Source organism: Lactuca saligna, chromosome 4 (assembly GCF_052625555.1).
Source record: "Lactuca saligna cultivar CGN05327 chromosome 4, ASM5262555v1, whole genome shotgun sequence".
Taxonomy (NCBI): Eukaryota; Viridiplantae; Streptophyta; class Magnoliopsida; order Asterales; family Asteraceae; genus Lactuca; species Lactuca saligna.
In genome coordinates this window covers 50,540,138-50,562,117 of record NC_136420.1, presented here as the reverse complement: position 1 = coordinate 50,562,117, position 21,980 = coordinate 50,540,138, and the positions used below count along the sequence as shown (strand labels likewise).

Below are 21,980 nucleotides of genomic sequence, written 5' to 3'. Positions count from 1 at the left end.
TGGAGCAATTGGTCCCTTATCGAGTCTATGCTTTGGATCAAGACTCAAAGAGGTCCAGGGATTTCAATCCATTAAGCTTTATGAGTCCTTGTGGGGTGATTGGACTTAGGTTGCCATTTTTGGGACTAAATCACCATTTGATGCCATTATGTATATATAAGCATCAAGTTTCGAGCTTTACGTGATTATATTGCTTGGGAAGGTCAGATCTATGGATTTGAGGAACAGATCTGACCTCAGGAGGTCAATAGAACTTGTGCATGGCATGTACTCGCCGAGTTATTCTTGGGACTTGGCGAGTTGAGTCAGGGTAGCCCCGTGATTCTTGCTTGAGGACTCGTCGAGTAAAGGGAGGGACTCGACGTGTTAAATGGGACTAAGGAGTTAAGTGGACGCAGGTGGAGTCGTCGAGTTGCCTAAGTGCACTAGCCGAGTCGGGTCAAAGTTTGACCTTTGACTTTGGTTGACTTTTAGGGATTGGTTAGTAGTGAGGCCTTTTGAGCCATAAGAGGGGTAAAATGGTCTTTTACCCTTATGAGGATGTTAAGAAAGGTTGGAGTATAGTTATATTCATGGGAGTATTCGTTTTATGTGTTTAGGTGGAGCTAGATCGTATTTCTACCGAGTCAGTGATTTACCGAGATATTAGTGGTGAGTCTTCTCACTATATTGTATCTGGAAGGGTACCTATGTGTGACCCGAAGGTCCGATGTGCTATATGCAATGTATGTGATTAGTTACCCGTTTTGTATGTGCTATGTATGCTATGCTTGATATGGGCCGGAAGGCATTATGTTATGGGCCGGAAGGCATTATGATGTGGACCGGAAGGTCAGGGAGTTATGGACCGGAAGGTCGACACAGGTAGGATTGGAAGGTTTACCGGGTTGGGACGGAAGTCCCCTGAGACACACGGACCGGAAGGTCATGGCCTGGAAGGGCGTATGTGTGTAAGTAGTATTTTGGGGAACTCACTAAGCATTTATGCTTACAGTTGTTGTGTTATGTGTTTCAGGTACTAGCGAGGACCGTGGGAAGGCGCCGGCATGATCTGTACACACTGACGGAAGATTTATTTTATGATCTTGGGATGTATTTTTATTATGATGACATTTGCTAAACATGAGATTTGAGAATATTATATGATGGTTTATATTGGTTGAAAAATGAAAAATTGTTTTGAAAATTCACGTTGTTACAAGTTGGTATCAGAGCCTTGGTTTGAGGGATTCGGGTGCACCTTCGGACGTAACTGAACTCAAATCGAGGATTTGAGAAAAAATTTCCAATAATAAAAACATTAAATTTTATAAGAGGTTTTGAGATAACCAAAGAAGGAACAGTGTGTACAGTCAGCCAGTGCCCGAACGGTAAAATCAACAAAATACCCTTATAATATGTGTTATGAGATATGCTATGATATGTTATGAATGCTAGAGTAGACTAGGTATTCATATTAGGACTAGAGTGGCCTGATTTGTGATGCCTTAGTCTAGGAGAATCCTACTGCTATGAGATGCCTTGAGAGCGAGTAGTTAGCCAATGCATAGCGAGAATAGAGTACTTGCGTTCCGGGATTCAAGGAGGAGGACCTAGGGTGAATGCTGATGCGGTGTAATCAGTAGTATAGGGCCCGTACTACTGAAGACACCGGGTAAGTGGGCAGCCCAAGTAAGAATCCTTTGGGTATTGGAGGCCGAGTAGGGTTGCGTTATCGAGTGCGAGTATGCTCGATCGAGTCTCTGATATTTTTTATGTTGTATTTCAGAGACATCATGGTTGGGACACGCCACAGACCTGGGGCGAGCGGTGTGACTGACGAGGAGCTTCGTCAGATGATCCACGATGAGGTGGTTACGGCAATCAGGGCTGGGATTCCGGAGATGTTTGGGTCTATCAAGACCACAGTATTGGAGAATTTTGATGAGCGGTATGCTGCGGTGACTGAGGCCGCAGCCGCTGCTGCTACAGGAGCTGTGGCTGCTGCCAGACCTCAAGGAGGTGACTCGTTGTTGTTCCGGGAGTTCAGCAACACGAAGCCACCCGAGTTTGATGGGATGCAGGATCTGATCGCTGCGATGAGATGGATTGCTGACATTGAGGGATGCTTCCATACGTGTTCATGTCCGGAGCATCTGAGGGTACGGTTCGCTTTGAACCAGCTTCGCCTAGGAGCGAAGGATTGGTGGAAGTTTGTGACAGCGAACTTCACTCTTGCAGAGATTTCAGCAGTGACCTGGGAGAGGTTCACCACCATGTTCAGAGACGAGTATGTTCCCCCGGTGGAGAGGGAACAACTGATTCAGGAGTTCTTGACCCTCAAGCAGGGTAATGATTCGGTTACTGTGGTCACCCGGAAGTTTCATGAGAGGGCGATGTTATGCCCTGAGCAGGTGTCTACTGAGCAGGCACGAATGAGCCGGTATTTGGGTATTCTGAGGAGGGACATTCAGGAGTTCGTTTCGAACTCGATGTACCAGACATTTGCTGAACTTCAGGAAAATGCCCGGAAGAGGGAGATTGAGTTGGAGACTCAGGCTAGGGAGGAGGCCAAGTCTCAGAGGATGGATCGGCAGCCGGCTCAGTCTCAGCCGACAGCCAAGCGGAATAAGTCCGCTGATTCGAGGACGGGAGGCCAGAAGGGCCGCACTTGCAGGAAGTGCGACAAGGGTCATGAGGGGGTCTGTCAATCGGGTGCTAGCTACAGATGTGGCAAAGAGGGGCATATCGCCAGGGATTGCCCCAAGGGATTTATGGTTTGCTTCCATTACAACCAGACCGGCCATCGGAAGGCCGAGTGTCCTCAGCTACACCAGGGATCAACGCAGGGATCTGCGCCTGTTGCTAGGGTTACCGGGATTCGACCGGCAAAGGCCGAGGCTCCGAAGGCTCGTGGGAGAGCTTTCCAATTGACTGTGGAGGAGGCCTGCGCCGTGCCTGATGTCGTGGCTGGTATGTATTCTTTCGTGTATTTACTTTCATGTTGAGGTATTGTGCTTATATTATGATATGCGTAGGTACTTTTCTTGTAAATTTCGTACCTGCCTTGGTATTATTTGACTCGGGTGCGAGTCGGTCTTTTGTATTTTTGGCTTTTAGTCAGCACATCAGTATTAGTCGGGAGGTGATGAGTCGACCCCTGAGGGTTTCCATAGCTGATGAGAAAGCGGTGTATGCCACCAAGGTGATTCGAGGATGTGTGCTCGAGATTTTTGGCGTCAAGTTCCCAATTGATCTAGTTCCTATCGCGATGGGAGATGTCTGTGTCATCGTGGGTATGGACTGGTTGAGTAAGTTTGGAGCGGTTATTGACTGCGAGAGACAACTGGTGACCATACGAGATCCTAGTGGGTGAGTTCTTACCGTGTACGGCGAGGGTACGCATCCTGGGTCAGCGTTTTGTTCGGCTGCCAGGGCAAGGCAGAGTTTGCAGCAAGGCTGTCGTGGGTTTGTAGCTTATGTGATGGACACACGAGTGGTCGCGGGGAGGCCAAGTTCGATTGATGAGGTCCCGATAGTGTGCGAGTTTCCGGATGTTTTCCCTGAGGAATTGTTGGGCGTGCCTCCGGAAAGACAGGTAGAGTTCCGTATCGATTTGGTTCCGGGAGCAGCACCTATCGCCAAGGCGCCTTATCCTCTCGCACCGCCAGAGATGCAAGAGTTATCCTCGCAGCTTCAGGAGCAGTTGGGGAAGGGGTTTATTCGACCAAGTAGCTCACCTTGGGGAGCACCGATCATTTTTGTCAATAAGAAGGATGGTTCACACCGGATATGTATTGATTACCAGGAGTTGAACAAGTTGACGGTCAAGAACTGGTATCCATTACCAAGGATCGATGATCTGTTCGATCAGTTACAGGGGGCATCTTGGTTCTCCAAGATAGACTTGAGGTCAAGTTATCATCAGATGAGGGTTCGGTATGAAGATATCCAGAAGACTGCATTCAGAACTCGTTATGGACATTACGAGTTTGTGGTGATGCCTTTTGGGCTGACTAATGCCCCAGCTGCATTCATGGATCTCATGAACAGAGTGTGCAGGTCGATGCTGGATCGGTCGGTGATCGTATTCATTGATGATATTTTGGTATATTCGAGGTCTAGAGAGCAGCATGAGGAGCATTTGAGGGAGATCCTTGGAGTTCAGAGATCGGAGAGGTTGTATGCCAAATTCTCCAAGTGTGATTTCTGGTTACGAGAGGTCCAGTTCCTAGGGCATCTTGTTAACCAGAAAGGGATATTGGTTGATCCGGCCAAGATCGAGGCGGTGATGAGATGGAAGGTACCGAGATCACCCACTGAGATTAGGAGTTTTCTGGGATTGGCCGGCTATTATCGGAGGTTTATTAGGGATTTCTCCAAGATTGTCTTGCCACTTACCAAGATGACCCGGAAGGGTGTTCCATTTTCATGGGGTCTGGAGCAGCATTCCTCATTTGAGACACTTCGCCAGAAGTTGTGCGAAGCCTCGGTGCTCGCACTCCCGGAAGGGATGGAGGATTTTGTGGTGTATTGTGATGCATCAATATTTGGGTTGGGGGCAGTAATTATGCAAAGGGGGCACGTGATAGCGTATGCATCGAGGCAGTTGAAGCCTCATGAGTCGATATATCCCACCCACGATCTGGAACTGGGGGCTGTGGTGTTTGCCCTCAAGATCTGGCGTCATTATCTGTATGGGGTTCGGTGTACCATATACACGGACCACAAGAGTCTGAAGTACTTGATAAATCAACCCAACCTGAATATGCGCCAAAGGAGATGATTGGATGTGGTGAAGGATTATGATTGTGAGATCCTGTACCACTCGGGCAAAGCTAATGTCGTAGCCGATGCTTTGAGTCGTAGGGTGGAGAGTGCCCCGATTCGAGGCGTTTGTATGAGGATGACAGTGATGAATCCGGTATTGGACACCATTCGAGGGGCCCAGGCTGAGGCTGTGAGACCAGAAAACCGAAAGAGGGAGCGAGTTTTCGGGCAGGTATCGAAGTTCGTTACCGATAGTCGGGGACTTATGACATTTCAAGATCGGATTTGGGTACTGTTTGTGGGCGGGACGCGTACCATTTTGATGGAAGAAGCACATCGATCGAAGTTCTCGATCCATCTCGGGGCCACTAAGATGTATTTGGACCTGAAGAAGGAGTATTGGTGGCCCTATTTGAAAAGGGATGTTGCATGGTTTGTTGAGAGGTGCCTAACTTGTCTCCAGATTAAAGCCGAGCACCAACGTTCGCATGGTAAGCTGCAGTCGCTAGAGATCCCCGAGTGGAAGTGGGAACAGATCACCATGGATTTTATCACCAAATTGCCCAAGACTGCAAGGGGAGTCGATGCAATTTGGGTGATTGTGGATAGGTTAACGAAGAGCGCTCATTTTCTTGCTATCAGTGAGAGCTCTTTTGCTGAGAGGCTGGCAGAGTTGTATGTGAGGGAGGTGATATCGCGGCATGGAGTTCCGATATCGATTGTTTCAGATCGGGACGTACGATTTACTTCCAGAATTTGGAAGAAGTTTCACGAGGAGTTGGGAACGAGGCTGCATTTCAGTACCGCATACCACCCACAGACGGACGGACAGAGTGAGCGGACGATTCATACACTCGAGGATAGGCTCCGAGCATGTGTTTTAGATTTTGGCAGGAGTTGGGACGCATATGTACCCTTGGCAGTCGTACAACAACAACCATCATTCGAGCATAGATATGCCACCATTTAAGCTGTTGTATTGGAGGAGGTGTCGGACCCCCATTTGCTGGGGAGAGGTGGGGAAACGTGTAATGGGTAGTACGGAGATCGTGCTTCAGACGACTGAGCAGATACAACAGGTCAGGCAGAGGTTGTTGACCGCTCAGAGTCGTCAGAAGAGTTATGCGGACAGGCGTTGGGCCGAACTCAAATTTCAGGTCGGTGACTTCGTACTCTTAAAGGCCTCTCCTTGGAAAGGAGTGATCCGATTAAGGAAGAGAGGCAAGTTGGGTCCTGGATATATTGGACCTTTTAGGGTAATCGCGAGGGTAGGTAGGGTAGCATACCGTTTGGATCTACCTGCGGAGTTGGGTCAAATTCACGACACTTTTCACGTATTGCAGTTAAGGAAGTGTATAGCCGACGAGTCGGTAGTGGTACCATTAGAGGATATCCAGGTGGATGCATGCCTGAACTATGTTGAGAGACCGGTGGCAATTAGGGATCGAAAGGTCAAGGTTGTGAGGAACAAGGAAGTGCCTTTGGTGCAAGTGCAGTGGCAGCATAGGAAGGGGTCAGAGATGACTTGGGACCCGGAGCGCGAGATGCGTGAGCAACATTCTGAGTTGTTTGAAGAAGGAGACTTCGAGGGCGAAGTCTGATTCTAGTGGGGGAGAATTTTAACATCCGGAATCCCAGGTATATTATTTTAATATTTATTTTTGGATTATGTGAAGGAACTCGGCGAGTTGATGCGTAGACTCGCCGAGTAGGGTCGTGGTTGATCATCCGGGTTCGCAAGGGACTCGGCGAGTCCATGAGTGGACTCGGCGAGTCCACGCTTTTAATGAAACCCTAATCCTCCGGGGTTGGAGCCTATTTAAGGGCACTCATAGCCTTCCATTGCGGATACCAGTCCCTTGAGAGCACCCCTAGTGAGTTATATCGTTTGGGAGGAAGGAGAAGCCATAATTGATCTTTTTATCCTTGGTTTGGCAAAAAGAAGGCGATCAAGAGCAAGAGGAGACTGAAGGAGGTGTGATTCAAGTGGTTTCAGAGTCCAGAGACTTCAACTTGAGGCATTCATTCAGACCTTCTTTAGTTTTGGTATTGAACTTAGAGATTAGGGTTTTCTAACCTCTTTTGATGATGTTTATGTGGAGCAATTGGTCCCTTATTGAGTCTATGCTTTAGATCAGGACTCAAAGAGGTCCAGAGATTTCAATCCATTAAGCTTTATGAGTCGTTCTGGGGTGATTGGACTTAGGTTGCCATTTTTGGGACTAAATCACCATTTGATGCCATTATGTATATATATATATATATATATATATATATATATATATATATATATATATATATATATATATATATATATATATAAGCATCAAGTTTCGAGCTTTACGTGATTATATTGCTTGGGAAGGTCAGATCTATGGATTTGAGGAACAGATCTAACCTCAGGAGGTCAATAGAACTTGTCCATGGCATGTACTCGCCGAGTTATTCTTGGGACTTGGCGAGTTGAGTCAGGGTAGCCCCGTGATTCTTGCTTGAGGACTCGTCGAGTAAAGGGAGGGACTCGACGTGTTAAATGGGACTAAGGAGTTAAGTGGACATAGGTGGAGTCGCCGAGTTGCCTAAGTGCACTCGCCGAGTCGAGTCAAAGTTTGACCGTTAACTTTGGTTGACTTTTAGGGATTGGTTAGCAGTGAGGCCTTTTGAGCCATAAGAGGGGTAAAATGGTCTTTTACCCTTCTGAGGATGTTAAGAAAGGTTGGAGTATAGTTATATTCATGGGAGTATTCGTTTTATGTGTTTAGGCGGAGGCTAGATCGTATTTCTACCGAGTCAGTGATTTATCGAGATATTAGTGGTGAGTCTTCTCACTATATTGTACCTGGAAGGGTACCTATGTGTGACCGGAAGGTCTGATGTGCTATATGCAGTGTATGTGATTAGTTACCCATATTGTATGTGGTATGTATGCTATGCTTGATATGGGCCGGAAGGCATTATGTTATGGGCCAGAAGGCATTATGATGTGGACCAGAAGGTCAGGGAGTAATGGACCGGAAGGTCGACACAGGTAGGACCAGAAAGTTTACCGGGTTGGGACGGAAGTCCCCTGAGACACACGGACCGGAAGGTCATGGACTGGAAGGGCGTATGTGTGTAAGTAGTATTTTTGGGAACTCACTAAGCATTTATGCTTACAGTTGTTGTGTTATGTGTTTCAGGTACTAACGAGGACCGTGGGAAGGCGCCGACATGATCTGTACACACTGACGGAAGATTTATTTTATGATCTTGGGATGTATTTTTATTATGATGACATTTGCTAAACATGATATTTGAGAATATTATATGATGGTTTATATTGTTTGAAAAATGAAAAATTGTTTTGAAAATTCACGTTGTTACAGGATTAACTATGATTCTCTCTTCTTCCATTGAAACGCTTCTTCTATCATAACATATGTCGGGCATCCCCTATGTTCGGCTGCATAAATTCGTTTGAGTATCCGTAAAGGTATGCCTCTCAGAGTGATGATTCTATGTTCTGATGGAAATTTAAGTAGGTCGTGTAGCGTAGAGGGTACCACTTGTAATTGCCAAAGTCCCACTCTGTCGAGGAGCATATTATAAGGGGAATGGGCTTTTATTATGATGAAATCCGCCAATATGGTCTTGGACAATATACTTTCGTAATCCAAAAGTGTAAATAGAAGGGAATGTTTCCCCTCCGGCCACACTGCTTGGGCAGAAAAACCCACTACCAATGACTTTGTAATTAACTCCTCACTTCTTTTGGTAGTTGTTCCAAACAATGCACGTATAGTACAACGTCCTCCCAACTGATGCCTTGATTATAAGTGATTCAGTCCCCTTGTGGCCGAGTGGGACCTGATAGTTATGAGGGAACTCCAAATTCATTAATCTTCTCTTTTTGATTGGCATGACCCCACTACTTGATTGCAAATCAACACCTCAACATCATACACTGTATTCTCTTTCTTTTCGGTTTGCTTTTCTTTCGACCGATTGTTTTTGTCTTTCTTTTTTCCTCTTTTAGACTCTCATAGTCCGTGTGGCATGCCTCAATCTTCTATGAAAGTCATAATAATGATTAGGATCTCAAGATTACCTCTTAGGGGCTTTTTTTTTTGGTGAAGATCTGTGCTACCACTTTTGTCTGCGTCGCACAGACAACGCGCAGACATATGTCCTCGTAGAGTGTTTGTTTTTCGGAAGTGCGCAGATCAAAAAATGTATGTGCAAGGTCTTCCTGGCGCAGATATGGACCACTGTCTTCAAAGGTCTTCATACCCCATTTTAACCTAAACAAAAAAAACATGGTCCACCATGTAGTTTTTTTCTTTATTATTATTATTTTTTTTTTGTTGAACATACATTTTTAATATTTATGATATGAAATTAAGTTTGAAAAATCAATTTATTTTAACAGTTGCAAACATTAAAAACAAACAGTCTTCTTATTGCAAACTGCAGACAGTTGGTCCACCCTCTTTTGCCGCAGAGGCTTGCAGATGTGGTCTGCAGATTGTAGACATTTTGCCTTCAAAAACACAAACAACGCCTTAATGTTTCGGCATGTCGCTTCTCTTTTCTGATCCCGTGGGGGGTTTCACGTCGTATGCTTCTTGTCCATACGTTGTGTACTTGCTACGTCACCATTGGTCTCGTCCGTAATTGTAACATCCCGATTTCCAGGGTGTGTGAGCTTTAAGAGTTGGTCTTTTGGTGTTCTTTTGAAGGAACTTGAGGTTGGAAGTTTCTAAATTGAAGGGAAGGCTTCATATCCATAAACTCTTTGAGTATTGCAGTTCTTTTGAGGTAAAAAATCAACAACTTGCTTATCTATTGCTTAGATTTCTTCCTTGGAAGTTTATTGTCATATTTGGCTCATTTTTGGGATTGTTCATGGGTTGAGTATTTCATGAAGTTATCACTTCATATATGGACGTTTGGTGGCCTCATTGGACTTAAAGTTTCAAGCTTTATCAAGTTCTATGCCTACTTCATGCTTTAGGTACCTTATTAAGCCTTCCTTGAGTTTTGTAGCCTCTTTGTGACATGCATGGACGTAAAGTTAACAACTTTACGTGGTTTTCCAGCTTTTGGGTACCAAATCTACATTTAAAGGCATTAGACTTGATGAAAAAGGACTGAATGTGTTAAGCTGGGAAAACTCGGTGAGTTTTCCAACCAACTCGATGAGTTGGCTAGGGTTTTACCGATTCTTTGAATAATGTAGGAATTTGACGAGTTGGTAGGTGCACTCAACGAGTTGGGTCAACATGGATTATTGACCTTAACTGTTGACTTTGACTTTGACCATGGTTGACTTTTGAGGGAATTTTGGGTATTTCAGAGTTTGATGGAACTGGTCACATGGTGGTTGTAGGCATTTGAGTCAGGAGTTGAGATTTGGGAGTTGGATCTTATCAGTCAGCACTACTTGTGAGGTGAGTTTTCCTCACTATACTTATTGGGTCGAAGGCACCAAGGCTGGCCCATTGGATTGTTACCCTGGTTACTATCTAATACTATGTGTAGGGATTTGTTATATTTGTATTCCGATTATTGAATAATGATATTCTTAGTGATTTGTTAGATCTGTTTGATTGACTGTGCATGCTAGCTAGTACTTGATATGATATTTGTTGTTATGTTATATGTGGTTGGGTTGAACGATCCTGATTTGTGCTGAAGGACAACAGACCCACGGCGTCCAGGATAGACTGAAGGCTGAAGGTGGCGTACCTCAGTTCGAAGGCCTGGAGAGCGTACGAGTTAGACTGAAGGCCAATAGGGCGTTCTGGTTTTATTATGTGTTGGTATTTTGAGGGAAACTCAATAAGATTTGGCTTACCATTTTGGATTATGTTTGAGGTACTTCCGAGGATCACGGGAAGGCGAAGGCGTGATCGTGAACCTCCTCATGTTTTTACTTAACGATTTTGGGATTTCTCTGATGTTGAACTTATTTTGAAAACAATTTGTAAACAATGGTGGTTTAAAGTATGTTTTAAAAGTTTAAAGCTTTCGGGAAATTCGTGGTGGTTACAGTAATTGTTTCGTTGTCTTCCATAATGAGTTGCGTGGGTCGGGATGAACTTGGTTCTTCGGTCTACTGCCATAGAACCTCCTCGTTCCATTCAAACCTTTTCGGCGCTCTCGTCTTCTTGCCTAAAGAATCTATTTATCTTTCTTATAATCTCTTCTGTGTTGGCCCATTCTTTGCCAACCAACTTCTTGAACAACTCTCCCTCCAACATGTTGTAAATGAATGCTGCTATGATCATGGGGTCATCTCTAGTTGTCATTTTGCGACTTATTTCGTTGAAACTTTTAAAATAGGATTTATTTGATTCCCCTTCTCTTTACATGCAAGAAAATATTGCATGAGTCTGATGTTGGTACCTTCGTTGTTGAATGAAGCTGTTGCAAAATTTTATGTAGAGTTCCTCAAAGCTCCCAATACTCTTAGGAAGAAGACTGACTAACAAGTATCTTGTTTATCCATCGATGGTTCCTACAAAATACAAACTCCATAACTTAGGGTCCATCATAATCATTTTGATAGCCCATTGGAAGTTTAACACATGATCATCTGGATCCTCAATACCGTCGTATGAATTTACCCTAGGGCCTTTTCAACGAACAAGGGTTGGAGTATTGTTTATTTCATCAGTAAATAGAGACCTGAAGTTTAGTCCTCCAAAATCTTTGTGATACTCCTGTGTGTGTTTCATTCTTTGCGCGGTTAACTTCTTTCGCTTATCGTCCTCCATTATGTCTTCATCTTTATCCCGGTTAAGATCTAGGGTCGAACCACTAGACTGATCCGACCGTATAGAGACGTAATACTAATCATCTTCACATTTCTACCTTTCATACTTTTCCTTTTCTTCACATCGTTTCTTCATGGCTTTGTATCGTTTGAAGGCTTAGAATTCTTCCATTTCACTATTTTCTTTATCGCGGTCCTTCAAGGTACCTAACGTCCTAGCATTCTTGACAATAATAACCATATGGGGTGTTTCTGCTTACATTCTAGAATCTTGCATTCTTGGAATTGGGCTTGCTTCGACACTCAGATTATCAACGGTGTTGCCGGTTGCGACCATTTGTTGCAGAGTCCGGTGGATGGCGACACCTGTTGTTTCTCAGATTTACTTAGTCCGAATGATGGACATGATGATGTCCGATCTTCTGAAGTCCGAACCTGAGAGGTAAACAAATCATTATATGTATGTTGGGCCTTAGACCCAGGAGAACGCTTCGATGCCAAAGTCAGAAAACAAGATAGCGAAATTTGATATTGTATTCGAGAAATGGCTTAGATTACGTACTTCTGGGATGTTGGTGTCAAATCGCTTTTATACCTAAGTGCCTAGGGAAATGGGGATGAAGACGGGTCGAGCATGCCCCCATCTTATCGCCATTAAGGCTCTCTTAAGCCAAGGGTACAAAAGTGATACATGGGAAGTGCAACCATTCTTGCCATTATGAATACCCGAGATTCGCCTCATCCGTTGGGTACAGGTTGTCATGTATCATTTTCCACGATTCCTTGATCTTGATATCTTCAATCGTTCATTTACATCATTCTTAATCGTTCACGGGCTTCGACAACAATGTCCCCAACTCGACAAGTAATCTCGTATGCTACACCAGATCCCTAGTCTTCAACCTTTCATCCTCGGTTCGATCTTAACATATTCGACTCAGCCTAAACATGCCCAACTTGGCCTCAACATGCTCGGTTCGGACTTGCCATATGTGTCATACTTCATTAATCGTAAACGCTAATGCTTAAGCAATGAGTTTATATAAGTACACATCGTAATTTATATAATTACTATTCATAGTGTACTTGGAGTTTTTAGACGTATCTTTCGTCCTTGCCATTATAAAGAATAAACTATGTGTGAAAGGCAAGATGTGATTGGGGTTTAGGTTATGACTGAGATGCGGTTAGCCAAGAGAGATATGGATATGAGAGAGATATATTAGAGTAATTATTTAATCCTTAACATTTTTTTTACTTTTCCATCAAATTTGTCTTAAATCGAATAAAGTTAAAATTCAACAACAAAAGATTTAATAAATAACTAAATATATGATATATATGTTAAATTAATTACTTTAACAATTATAGTCATTTTTTGTTAAATTCCTGAGTTTGATTGATTTGACCGAGTTAGAGCAATTTTGATCGATTTTCAAGAAAACACATCGGTACACACCCGATTCCAAATACTCGAACGAGCTTTACTGCACTAGGTATGCATATTCCCACATAGTTAAGAGACGAAGTAGCCTCCCTCTAACATTATTGCATCCTTGCATGATCATGGTGTAAAGAATGAGTGGTATGTTAGAGACACATTATTGCATCCTTGCATGATCATGGTGTAAAGAATGGGCGGTATGTTAGAGATGATCAGATGATTCAACATCACAATATGAACTCTTATGCTTTACAAACCTCCAAAAACCCTCATGTATGTTATTAAAATGGTGCAAAAGTGAGGCAAATGCTCATTCAAATATCTACATACTAGGGTAGCCGACTTGGCTTGGGACAACCTATGTTTGGTGGGGAACCATGGAATATGCTATTTTCCTCAAGGGCAAAAAGGAGTGTCGAATTTAAGTATATGACACTAGGGTTTGAAACCAAACATTGAACTTAGATGGGCACATGGATACTCAAAAGGCCTCACTATATAATTTGTATATGGACTCGTAATTTTAAAATGTAATTTGAATATGATAGACCCAGATGCGATTAATCAACGATTAACATGTTTTGCTGGTCCCAAGCGGACACCTTTTAAATAATCTCTTTTAGAAATATAGATTATAAAAGTTTATGCTACATAACATGTTAGACACTTAAAAGGCTTGATTACTAATTTTCTTACTCAATCCCACAAGGCTCATGACCATTTACAAAAAGACACATGTAATATCAGCTAAAGACCCAGCCAACCATAAAATTTGAGTATCTCTAGTTGTAAGTCGTAAGTCGTAACTAATACTATTATTAGGCGTAACTCACCCTTTTCTCCAAAATGATCAAAACTGAAGTTTTTAATTTTAAAATAATATACCGCCTTTTATGGCGTGATGCAAAAATAAAATATATCTCTAGATTTGAAACTTTGATAGGTGAAAGGGAAAGGCCCACAAAAGATATCCATCACCACAATTGCTACAACCATATGATATATGATATGATGTGATTTTTCAATAAATTCCTATTCATGCACACTCAATGGAAGGACCGAGGGCATTGAAGAAGAGTGGACCACCCTCACAATGCACATAATCATTGGAACCACATTGAAAGAAAATAAAAGGGGAAAGGGGCATAGTAATTGTTAGTTCAACTAAAAGAAGTCATGACGTGGCAATTATCTTATCAAGAAACCATAATTAATTTTTTTTTAGGTTCTAGAATTAAAATTTTGCTATTGTTTAAAGCAATGACGAGTCCAGAACATAAAAATTGTATGGTCCACTAACTGAGTTCAATTAGATCGGTTTAAGAGAAAATTATGTCCAACCGATCCGATTCAGCATGTACAAAAATTAGTTTTTAAAGGACTAATCGGCCATTCCTTATTTTTTTATTTATTAAAATGAACTAATACTTTAAGTAAGTTTGTCTAAACGAGACATTGACAAGCTTACGGTATAGAAATATAAAAGAGGAAATATTTATTTACAATGACAATCCCTCCTCACAATTTTCTTCTTCGAGTGAATGTTTGACTCCTTAATGCCACAAAATATGATATCTTCTACTATCTATAATTTATACCTTTTTTTTTTTTTTTAAATTTTTTTATCAAACACATTAAGAGAAGTCATTCAAAATATATAAGATATGTCATAAATATATTTTATATAAAACTTGTTGGAAATTTTTTAAGTTTAGGTGGATCAAGTGACCCACCTTCAAACAAAGTAGCCTTGCCACTCGTTTAAAGTTTGTAGATCATTACTTAAAAGTTATAAGCAAATTCGGTAATGATTGATTACATAACTTTATTAAACATCATAGTTCACGTTAACTCGTCCATACCCACATAAAATATAAATCATGGAACACTACTATTTTAGATGTATCGGGTTTTAAACCATAAACTTTTTGTATGGAATTCTATAACTCAATTAGGCTCCCATTTGGTTAAAAAAAAATTAAGCTCTCATCGTAAAGATGCAAATGTTTAACCAACATTTCATGGTCCCCGATTTATACAACAATTGTACCGCCTCTAAAAAAAACACAATCAAAAGATTCAATCCATTGAATTTTTTGTATTTCATATTACATATTAAGTAGAAGACAAAATTAAATAGAGGTGCGGATTGAGACGACGACTATGTTTGACATACTAGTTGAAAAGCTATCTGTTAGTTGAAAAATTAGTTGATAGCTGAAAAATTAGCTGTTAAATAAAAAACTAACTGATAACTAAAAAAACTAGCAGATAATTTTTTTTAGTAAAACTAGCTGAAAAATATGAAATGACATTTAAAAGAATGTTTTTTTTATAATCAATTAAGGGGTATATTTGGATTTTTTTTTTTAAAAATTCATAAAAAACTAATATAAGTAGCTTTTAAAAAAACTAACTTATAAGTTATTTTTTTCCTTGCCAAACACGACAATCAAAATAGCTCGAAAAATTACTCAATTAATTATAAAAACACATTTTCTTAAATGTCATTTTATGTAATTTTATATATTTCAGCTAATTTTATCAAACATAATTTTTTATAAGCTAGTTTTTCAGATAACAATTAGTTTTTTATATAACATTTAGCTTTTTAACTAAGTAGTAACAACTAACTTTTCAATTAATACGTTAAAGATAGTCTTGATATCATAAATTTGGTGTTAAAGTACTCTATGAGAAACCCAAAAAAATAATAAAATACCGAATAATAACCTATACGAGTCTTTTTAACAAAATAATACCATTTCGCTGTCGGTAGATGGGTTTTTACCGGGCACATACCGATAAGAGGACGTTCTTTCTTGAACCCATGGGCTAATGAGACTTGATAATTCTACGAATATTAGCCCACTTTGATTAAATGGGCCTATGGAAAATACAATCACCCGTTTGCAATTACGTTGGCCTGGTACCCTGGCCCGTTCTTCCTTTACAACAACCCTAGTCCACTAGGGTTTTCCTTTACAATCAACTCAACAGACCACAGACGGCAGATTTCTCAACTCTCTAGGGTTTACACGCTGCAGAGAAAACTCGATCTTCACTTCAGGTGCGTTGCCTTTCTCCTTAATTTGTTGTTTTTTAGGTTAACTTCTTTTATCTTGATGAATCGTGATGTGTTCTCGTTGCCTCTGTGATTTGGATTACCGTTTTTAATCGGTGTATTGATTTGTTCACAAGAATTTGGTTTTGTTTTGTTTTTTTTCACAGATAAAAGATGTCGATCGGAGAGCTTGGTTGCACTTACGCCTCTTTGATTCTTTGCGATGATAACATTCCTGTCACGGTTAGTAATATCTACTGCTTCAAGTTATGTAGATATGTATGATTATGATCGCTTTTCCTTCTTCTTGTCTATTTTCATGATTCATTGCTCCAAAGATGTAATATTATTTACTAAATTGTCTTAATCGTGCTTACATTTTGATTCGTGACTTCGTTCCTGTAGTTTTGTACTTTCTCTTGTTTGTTTGATACAGTGAAATCCACAGATTAATTGACGTGAGTTGTTGATTTCAGACTGAGAAGATCACCACCCTTTTGAAGGCAGCTAATGTCCATGCTGAATCCTACTGGCCAGCTTTGTTTGCTAAGCTTGCAGAGAAGCAAAATATTTTGGACCTCATTTCAAATGTTGGTGCTGGTGGCGGCGGTGGTGGCGGCGCACCAGCAGTAGCTGCTCCTGCTGCTGGAGGTGCAGCAGCTGCTGCACCTGTTGCAGAAGAAAAGAAGGTAAATTGTGAATTTTTATAGTGTTTCATTAAATATATATATATATTTTTTGTTTTTATATAATGTGATATCCATGTTTTCTTTGATTCAATGTACACAGGAAGAGCCAAAGGAAGAGAGTGATGATGATATGGGATTTAGCTTGTTTGATTAGAAGCTTTTTCAATATTATGTTTTAGTTAAAAGAGAAAAAACTTATCTGTTTTATTGTGGTGTTTTATCACTGTTTTACTGGGTACTCGTTAAGAATTTTGTCCAATTTTTTGTTTTATCATCTGTCTTCAGAGATGAAATCTTTTGTAGGTTTTTTCTTTGAGTTTTATATTTTGAATTTAGCTCTGGTTTTGTTTGAAATTGATAATCCTTCTTGGTATAGATGAAATAGATATATATACCTTCAAATCCAAACTAAGAAAATAAAATAAGGCTAAAACCTTAAGAAAATGTAATTTGTGATTTCCATGGTTCTATACTGCTTTGATTCTCAACAACGATGATATCCTTAGCATGATGTTAGTTTACTATTCTAACATATATTACTTGATTTTGATTCGTGCCTTCTTAATTTTTATTATTCTTACATATATTACTAGTGGTGTTAGTTTATTGTTCTAACATGGTGTGAGGCTATGGTTGTTGAGCCATAACTAACTGTTAAAACTAACTGATAAGATAGTTTATTTTACTAAGTTTTTTTGTTCGTTTGTTTGACAAGTTAAAAAACAGTTTATAAGTTTGCAATTTAATGTAGCTTTTTAATGTTTTTTTTATGCAATTTTTATATATTTCAGCTTGTTTTCTCAAATGAAGTTAGTTTTTTATTTATCAGTTATTTTTTTAGCTAAAAGTTAGATTTTCAGCTCAAACAGAATCTTAGTATTCTAGCATGGTGGTAGTTTGGTAATCCAACATATGTAACTTGATTTTGATTTATGCCTTTTTAATTTTTAGTAATGGAAAATGTTTTGTTGACACCAACTTTAATAAAGTTGATTTATTTTTACCATAAATGTCTGAAATTTGACATAATTTTGATTTTGTACATCCTTATGTAATTTTTGTTATTTATATTTTTCACACAAAATTGAAACATCTGGGGGTGTTTGGTAGGCAAGAATAAGCGAAGGAATGGAATGTGGTATTATGGGGTAATGAAAAAAAAACATGTTCAGTAGGCATACGGAAAAGAAAGTTTTATTCCGAAAGCAATCCCATTTCCTCAAGATGCAGTGTTTTCATTCCTTGGGGTATTCTGTTTGTTTGTTTGATTGTTTGTTTTTTTTTTCCTCCTATCATAATATCTTCCAATTTTGCCTTCAATCTCCATCAAGATTGGAAGAAACGATTTTGTGTATCTCTCAAAATCAACAGACGTAATCTACACTATCAAAATCTTCTATCAATTTAATTTATCACACCAAATCAGCCACCAGCTCATCAACAAAAATACGTTTGTTCTTTATATAGGAAGCTGTCGATTAACTTTACATGTATCCGATGTGGTTTTTATTTATTTATTTATTTATTTTTTTTTTGCAAATGCGCTTGTTGAAGCTACTCTCAAGAAACTAACTTTGAAGGTTAGCATTTGTTTTTCTTTTAATTTTGTTAACCGGGATGTCTGTACTCGGTAGGTTTTATTGGTGTTCGATTTTATGTATAAATGAAGTAGTTTTATGTTTCAATTAATCAAAATTGTATTTTGTGCATTTTCTTGCTGCGCCTTTTTTTATTTGTGCTCTAAAAAACAAGTGAAGTTGGCTAATTTAGAAAAATTGTGATTTTAAACAATCTACCGTGTATTAGATCATAATTGATCATTGGTGCTTTCAACTTTCAGTCTTATTTCTCCTCGTACTCCCATTGTCAAATATAATATTTTTGCAATTGTTGATCATACCCCACTTCAAAGTATTGGATGCTAACCCTTTATTCGGGGTGTGAAATTTTAGTTTACATTTTTTCCATTGAATTCATTTATCATTTCCTGTTCATCTCTTGTTGCTATTTGGATAATATCATGTAAATTTAACAGGTCAATTGATTTTTAGACTTATATTTGTTTCCAACAAAATAAAATTTTAGTTTATTGTATTGTTTCTTAGAAAAATATAATGTTATTGATGGTATTTTTCTGTTTGGAGGTCCTTAAAGACAATTGATAAATGGCACCCTTATCGAACATCAAATTAGTAACTTGTACCATTTCTTGTGTTAACCTGCACAATATTTTGACTATTTACCAATTGAGCTTCATCCAATATTAGTAGGAACCGCTTCATGACTATTTCAATCAATTCAAAGTGGCCTAAAACGATAATCTAATTTGTAAACTAATATTGGATAGTTTCATTTGTAACTTTATTTCCTGTAACTCTTTACATCTGTGGTATCCTGTCAACTTCTTTCTACATCTAACATTTGTTTTTGATGATAAAAGAATCTACTCCTATTGCAGTTATGACTCGCCTTAAAATGAATAGATATAAAAGAATAAAGAAACTTGTTGCATTAAGTACATTGTGGATTGAGATAATAAGTTTAGTAAATTAGTATTTTCATATAGTGAGTACTATTATTTCCATACCTATTTATGTGTCAAAGTAGACATTGCTACAAGATGCTACACCCACAAAGAGAAGAATATATGTAAAGATTAGTGTATGAAAGTGATGAGACTTGTCTCCAACAACTAAGAATGAATAGGGATGCGTTTACTAAGATGTGTCACATGGTTGAGATTGTTGGGAAGTTACAGGCATTTAGGTATCTCCAAATCGATTAACAAGTGACTATATTTTTGTATATTTTGGCTCACCATGTGGAAAACCGTATGGCAAAGTTCCAATTTCGTAGATCAGGAGAGACAATTAGTAAACATTTTAATAATGTAGTGAATGCTATTATTGGATTGGAAAAAGAATTGTTTAAGAAACCTGAGCCTATATCAGAAACTTCAACAGATGAAAGATGGAAATGGTTCAAGGTATTTTATTTGCTAGACTCAAGTTTATATTTGTAGATTATTAATAGTTAGTTTAGTAACTCTCATACATAATTAATTTTTGTTGTAGGGATGTTTAGGAGCAATAGATGGGACACATATATAAGTGTACATGTACCAGAGAAAGACAAACCAAGATACAGGAATCGAAAAGGGGAAATAACAACGAATGTCCTTGCTGCTCGCACTCCTGATATGCAATTCATTTACATATTACCAAGCTGGGAAGGATCTGCTGCCAATGGTAGAATACTACGTAGTGCAATACTTCGAGAAAATGGGTTATAAGTAGCTAAAGGTAACTATTATCTTGTTGATGCCAGATATACTAATGGTGAAGGCTTCCTTGCACCATTTAGAGGTCAAAGCTATGATTTGAATACTTGGCTGAATGGACGTCGACCAGAAAAGGCTGAAGAATATTTTAACATGAAACACTCAGTGGAAAAGAATGTCATAGAACGTTGCTTTGGAGTATTAAAAAAAAGATGGGCTATACTGAAGTCCATCATTCTATCCCATTCGGACACAAAATAAGATAATTCTTGCTTGTTGCATTCTACATAACTTCATACGAAAAGAATTGCCTTATGATCCACTTGACGATGATGAAGTTACTGACAAAAACAATGATGACGATGATGCAGATCTTGGATCACAAGTCGAACATATAACAACAATTGGAAAATCAAATGAATGGATAAGTTTTAGAGAAAACATGGCTACCTCAATGTTTAATTCATGGAGATCTAGGCATAACTGATTTATTTTATTCTTTTAATTACATTTTGATAGATTTTGTTGGAATTTATGGTTTCAGTTTTGTTTTGTTTGATCATGGCTTCTTATATATCTAATATTTGTTTTTTTTTACTTCTTTATATATCATTTTTGTTACGTGTTTAAGGTATGGAGTCACAAACTCATGGTGCAAGGGGTCATGGAAAGAATAAAAGGAAGTGGAATGAGATAGAAGACGCAAAACTTATTGAAGTTATGGTGGATATACTCAATTCAAGTTCTCACTTTAAAGCAGAAAATGGTTTTAAGCTTGGGTTCTTTGGTGTAGTGGAAACTCGACTCGCGGTCTCACTTCTTGACTCGGAAATAAAAGCAAAGCTACATATAGAATCACACATAAAAATATTGAAGAGCGATTGGTCTGGTTTGCATGATATGATGTCATGGAACAACACAAGTGGTTTTGGATGGGATGACTAAAATAATATGCTTAAAGCTCCTCAATCTGTTTGACAAGCTTATGCTCAAGTAATGTTTTTATTTGAATACCAGATATCATTTTGTTTAAAGTATTTTTAAGCATAATTTATTATTTAGTTAACTTTAGATGTTTTTTTTTCTAGGTACATAAGAATGCATCAAAATGGAGAGGCAATAAATTTCCTAACTATTGGGACCTTTGTCTTGTATTTGGAAAGGATCGTCCAAATGGAAGAGATGCTCAAACAGCCGCTGATATTGTATCTGAGATAAATAACGAACAAGAAGAAAATGTTGATTACATGCAAGGAACTGGATATGGATTAGAAGATATATATGTTGATGCTCAACTGAATAGTCGTATGTATTATTGGTTCAAATATTGATAATGCAACAAATATCTTTAATGCAGTTTTTGGAATCGAGAGGGATAGAGAAGACCTACGTAAAAAACTTAATGCTGAGATGAAAAAAGTCGTTGGTTTAACTGTTTGTGACTGTAACAAGGTTGTTCGTAAGCTTTCAAAAAATGATGAGTTGATGGTAATATTTTTTTTACTGTTGAGGATGAAGACAAATTGGAATGGGTAAAGGACTTGCTTGACGACGATGTTTGACGTTATTTATATGATTTTTTTTGTGAAGTTGCAATTTTTTAAGTTATGAAAATTATGGTCAAATAATTTTTTTTTGATAAAGTTGGGTAGACATTGATATGTTTTGATGAGTTATATTTTTTTTAGAGTTTTTATAATAAATAAATTTTCATATTTATATAAACCATTTTATGTCTGTGTTATAGTTTTCGTTGTTTGTGCAGTTAATATATCTTTATTACAATAGAAACTATAATTTTTTACTAGATAATGCTAAAAATATTAAATTCTATGAATTTTATGTTGTAGGAGTATTTTTGTCATTATTAAGTATTTTATTCCATTGAGTGAATGATTCATTCCATTCCTTAAGTGTAACCAAACGTGACAATGGAATGGTAATGTATCATTCCATTACTTTGTCCATTCTATTATTTGATCTATTCTATTCCATTG

At 38.8% G+C, this 21,980-nt stretch overlaps 1 protein-coding gene and 1 pseudogene across 2 annotated transcripts; both read left to right on the top strand.

Moving 5' to 3' along the window:
- Positions 1-15,905: 15,905 nt before the first annotated feature.
- On the top strand, positions 15,906-17,057 carry LOC145041822 (uncharacterized). The gene is made up of 4 exons (XM_078990014.1): positions 15,906-16,020; positions 16,182-16,257; positions 16,491-16,703; positions 16,804-17,057. Exons 2-4 carry the CDS (start codon positions 16,189-16,191, stop codon positions 16,855-16,857), a joined length of 336 nt encoding a protein of 111 aa, XP_078846140.1. The 5' UTR covers positions 15,906-16,020; positions 16,182-16,188; the 3' UTR covers positions 16,858-17,057.
- A 465-nt stretch (positions 17,058-17,522) lies between these two features.
- On the top strand, positions 17,523-21,596 carry LOC145038478 (uncharacterized; annotated as a pseudogene). Its single transcript, XR_013679405.1, has 3 exons — positions 17,523-19,689; positions 19,778-20,976; positions 21,072-21,596. The product of XR_013679405.1 is annotated as an uncharacterized LOC145038478 (transcript).
- Positions 21,597-21,980: the final 384 nt, after the last annotated feature.

What these genes read in the sequence shown, in the direction of transcription:
- LOC145041822 (XM_078990014.1), top strand. Translation starts at nt 16,189, where the DNA reads ATGTCGATCGGAGAGCTTGGTTGCACTTACGCCTCTTTGATTCTTTGC. An exon ending in ATGATAACATTCCTGTCACG is followed by an intron (nt 16,258 to 16,490) that starts GTTAGTAATATC and finishes TGTTGATTTCAG; the next exon opens with ACTGAGAAGATCACCACCCT. An exon ending in CTGTTGCAGAAGAAAAGAAG is followed by an intron (nt 16,704 to 16,803) that starts GTAAATTGTGAA and finishes CAATGTACACAG; the next exon opens with GAAGAGCCAAAGGAAGAGAG.